This window comes from Chelon labrosus (genome assembly GCF_963514085.1).
Source record: "Chelon labrosus genome assembly, chromosome: 10".
Taxonomy (NCBI): Eukaryota; Metazoa; Chordata; class Actinopteri; order Mugiliformes; family Mugilidae; genus Chelon; species Chelon labrosus.
Genome location: NC_140360.1, coordinates 3,730,173 through 3,734,903, shown reverse-complemented (window position 1 = coordinate 3,734,903; position 4,731 = coordinate 3,730,173). Strand labels below are relative to the sequence as shown.

Genomic DNA, 4,731 nt, shown 5'->3' with positions numbered 1-4,731 from the left:
CATCATGGTGTCATTCCCGAATGAAAGGATGGGTTGTTAGTCTCTGAAAGATCAACTATACTACCTCAGGAACTTCACCTCATTAAAAAAAAAAAGGGGGGCGACAGAAAGGGAGCAGCTAGTGACAGCCTACTAGTTTTGTGAGAGAACCAACACATTTTGTTTAAAAAGTTGGTAGAGCGTACAAGATGCTACGGGCCGATTAAAAATGGACCACATTCTGGACACCCCTGCTCTAGGGAATCTTTATTTGGTACCTGAAGTTATTCTTATAGTCAGAGGTGGGAAGTAACGAAGTACAAATACTTTAATTACTTAAGTAGATTTTTCAGGTATATGTACTTTACTTGAGTATTTCTTTTTCTGACGACTTTTTACTTTTACTCCCTACATTTCTACACAAATATCTGTACTTTCTACTCCTTACATTAGAAAAACAGCCTTGTTACTTTTTTAACCTCCACAGATGAGAAGACGTGACATGATCGGACATGACTAGAGCATCGGACTAGAGAAGGAAAGTCGATGATGCGCTTCCTGTGTTCTTCTTCTACTGGGTTGAACAGGGTTTAAAAACAACAACCCAATAATCCTCAACTTATTATTAAAAAATTATCCAGGTGCTCCTGCAGGACCTCTGGTCAGTTAAGTCTAGATTATTCTGCTAGGACCTTTTGTTTGGGCTTATATGATTCATAAGATAATTGTGACAAATGTAAGCCTACATTATTTAATTTATTTACATGCCTGTGATTTCACGCTGAAGTGCAGGGCATGTGATCTGCTGTACTACGAAAAACTAAAACTTATGGTTCAGCTTCAAAGATCCCAGAAAAATCAGTTATAATAGGAAATTATTTTATTTTCTCATATGATAAATGTCCAGTGTCCTAATTATTGGCTATGTAGATGTTTTTGAATCTCTCAAATAGGTTGATGTCCTTCTCCAGCTGCTTCATTGCTTCCTCGAGCCGCTCCTTCTGAGCTTTCCTTGACAGTGTGACGATGATGAGAGGGAGGCCCTGGTACTCACGATGAAGCTCATCCCAGTTCCTCTTCAGGCCCTGGATTCAAGGAAGGAAACTCCTCAATGTCACAAGAGATAATTCAACTGTCAGGATTCAAGGCTGTTGTATAGTAAACAGACATTAGTCAGAGGTGTTGTCGACAGTAGAGGAGTGCTAAAGAGCTAATTCTCCAGCGTGGGTCAGAAATATTTATATTAGTCCTATAAAAGCCTCTTTTTAATCTAGTATAAATACTGACCAGAAACTATGTAAAGATGTGTTTTTCCTAAAAATGTTAAATACATGAAATCATCAAATTCATGTCCTGTCCTCTGCCAGTCGGTCAGATGTCTGTACAATCCCCTGCTGCTGAGCTGCCATTGTGTGTTTGAGTACCTCCAGGATGGCTAGTCGCTCCTCGTCCGGCAGGCGTTGCATGGCTCCCTGCTCCTGCTGTTCTTTAACAAAGTTGTCGAACTCCTCCTGAGCCCTCCGTTCTTCTTCGATGCACTGCTGCAGGTACTGAGGTACTTCACCATAATCCTGCAGGTCGGGAAAGGAATCAGGCACCAAAATATATAATTTTATCACTAAATATAAACATGAACGTTTTCTATGTTTTCATATGTATGACTTTTTTAGTAGTCGAGGCTGTTAGAAAAAATATTACGAGCAGTACTATAGGAAATACCTTTTTCATTATATACTTGGGAACAAGTCCTGAGTTTTCAAGGAGCTGCTTGTGTCCCTTGTGGGAGTCCACACTTGCAGGCTGTGGCTTCATCGGCGCTGCTACAGCCGTCTTTTCTTTGGTGTGAACCCCCACTGGTGGGTCGTCAGTCCTTGCAGGAACCAGTGGTTTCCTCGCAGTGCCACGGGTGTCTGTCGAGAGCTGTGTTTCTGAAAGTAGACGGAAATATAAAGGTGAGAAACTCACCACTCAAACAAAAAGCCGCATGCAGGTAAAACAGTCTAATATAAGAACTCACTGTCAGGCCATTTGGGCTCTTTCGAATGCTTCTTGAGGTATTTATCCGGAGACGGCACCTCTTGTTTTGCTGGCCCCATCGTTCTCATCACATCCTTGCCTGACTTGTTCTCAAGGACGACAGCTGGCCTGAACTTGGACACATACCTTGAGAAAAACCAAACAATCACAGGGCTGCCAAGTCTCACGCTTTGAGCGTGACAGTCACGCAATTTGACGCATTCTCACACCACACGCCATACTTGACATTTCTCACGCTTATCAATACTCTCTCTATTTGTTTTTCATTTTAATAAACTTTGGTCCTCGCCTTGCTGTAGTCCGAGTGACTCTGATTGACTGACCGAGATAACTAGTGATGGGTCCGGCAACACTGATGCGTCGGCGCATGTGTCGAGCTCGTAGAGCGAAACCCCGTTTCGGTGCGCGTATCGCGTTAAGAAAAAGTCACGTGACCGATACAGACGCTGTTTCGTTCGTCACCGAGGCGCCAAACTGTGTTTATAAGGAAGCGCATCTGTCAACGGGATGATGTTTGCCAAAAAAAAACCTGGAACTGTGGAATCAAATCAAGTTGAAATATGGAACCCCAAAGAAAGAGAAAGGTCTCCGCCGTGTGGGACCATTTTGATCTTATATCGGCAAATAAGGTATTTGTTTTTATTTCATCCAATTGCTCTTAGTTTCCACTTGATCTATCAGAATTCAAATCAAAGTGACTCTTAGTTTAAATTACTCATTTTATTTTCTGCAGGTTAAATGCCGCATTTGTTATACGGAACTATCGTATATAAATAAAAGCACCTCCTCAATGCTGAGACATTATAGAGCTAGGCACGAAAATGAGGAGGCCACACATACACCTGCAATAAACACAGGTAGGCCTAAACAGGCATAAACAGACATTTTACAACTTCCTCATGGTCGCTTTTGTTATTAATGAATACATATATTGTTTTTATTATTTCATTTTTGACCATCAAGCTTCCAGGAAGCATGTGTTGGACCAGGCCATAATAAATTTCATCGTCAAGGACTGCCAACCCTTCAGTACGGTTGAGAGTGAGGGCTTCAGGGAACTGCTTCAGGTCCTGGAGCCATCATATGTTTTGCCAACCAGAAAGGTTTGTATAGAAAAGGTCTACAGAAGTAATTATATTTAATTAATGTGGTATAGAATTTAAATATATTGACGTGCTTTTGGCTCAACTTGGTTTAATTTTCAGACTGTCCAAGAAATGGTGGCCAAAAAATATGAGGAGGAACGAGAACGAGTGAAAATGGAAGTAGAGCAAGCTGTGGCAGTGAGTATAACAGCTGACATGTGGACATCTGTGAATATGGATGCTTACTTGGCTCTAACCTGTCACTATATTAATGACAATATGCAGCTGTGTACATCTGTGCTGGGAGTGCAACACTGTTTTAAGTGGGAGCCCCCTGCCTCGGTCATCAAGGCATCAAAATCTGCAACCAACACCTACAACATCAAATATGTCTCTGGTTAAATGATGGAGAGTTGGTTGAAATTAAATATTGACAAATAAATGTCTTTTGCCAAAATTTTTGTTACATTTCTCATTTCTAATTTCTGGTTAATTAAGACTAGCATTAGGAGGCCACAGAGTAGGGAGAGCCGCTGGCATGGAGGTGAGGACAACAGTCTTAAGGTATGAATCGACATAAAATGGGCCAAATCAATGTCAAAGGCCAAATGTTTTTCGCCGCCGGCAGCGGCCGAATGCGTCACAACACCAAAAGTCTCACTCTTGTAATTTTCCAAAACTTGGCAGCCCTGCAATCACATCATTTAAACATCTTCTCAGAGGTTAGCGCATAAAATAAAACAGAAAGGAGACAAAGTTATTACTTAGTTTTTACTTTCATAGTGAATTAAAATGATATCAGTCAGTCACAGTAAAACTTCTACTTATTAGTTAGCTCTAACTTGCAGTATTTTTAAAATAGGCTAATAAATCATAAAGTTACTAATAATAATTTCTTGACTAATTGCTTTAAGGTTGCATAGAAGTTATAAGGCTAGAAGTACTTTAGTTAAACCCAAAAGAGATTATTATCTAGCTAGCTAAGAAAACGCAGAATAACTTACCGTGGCGCTTTTTCAATTTGAACCTCTTCCTTAGGAATGAGATTGTAGACGCTTTCTGGTGGGTAATTAACCTTGGACATCTTCAGTAACCTCAAACAAAACTACTACGGACTATATACGATTAAGTCGACACCTTAGGTATACAATAAAGTTAAATGAGGAACACTGACTGAGCCAGCATTATTTAAAAATTATTATGACAACAAAAATGCAGACTAGTTGCCAGGCAACCAGAGAGCAAACGTTGCATTCTTGTACGGTCGTAAAATGCGTTATTACGTCTCTCTGTCGTATCTAAAATGGGCCTATGTTACATACAGAGGTGGGAGGTAACGAAGTACAAATACTTCGTTACTGTACTGATTTTTCACAGGTATCTGTACTTTACTTGAGTATTTCTTTTTCTGACGACTTTTTACTTTTACTCCCTACATTTCTACACAGATATCTGTACTTTCTACTCCTTACATTGGAAATACAGGCTCAATGACAAGACGTGACATAATCATTGACTGTATATACTAGGACATAATCCGACATGACTAGAGCTAGTATATACAGTCAATGGACTAGAGAAGGAAAGTCGACGATGCGCTTCCTGTGTTCTTCTTCTAGTGTTTTGAACA

General features: G+C 40.2%; 1 protein-coding gene across 1 annotated transcript; it reads right to left on the bottom strand.

Annotated features, from left to right (window-relative positions):
• Positions 1 to 803: 803 nt before the first annotated feature.
• LOC311494873 (enkurin-like) lies at positions 804 to 4,185 on the bottom strand (the record flags this gene model as incomplete). The annotated part of the gene is made up of 5 exons (XM_084554135.1): positions 804 to 1,064; positions 1,404 to 1,550; positions 1,699 to 1,907; positions 1,997 to 2,142; positions 4,106 to 4,185. 5 exons carry the CDS (start codon positions 4,183 to 4,185, stop codon positions 891 to 893), a joined length of 756 nt encoding a protein of 251 aa, XP_084410261.1. The 3' UTR covers positions 804 to 890.
• Positions 4,186 to 4,731: the final 546 nt, after the last annotated feature.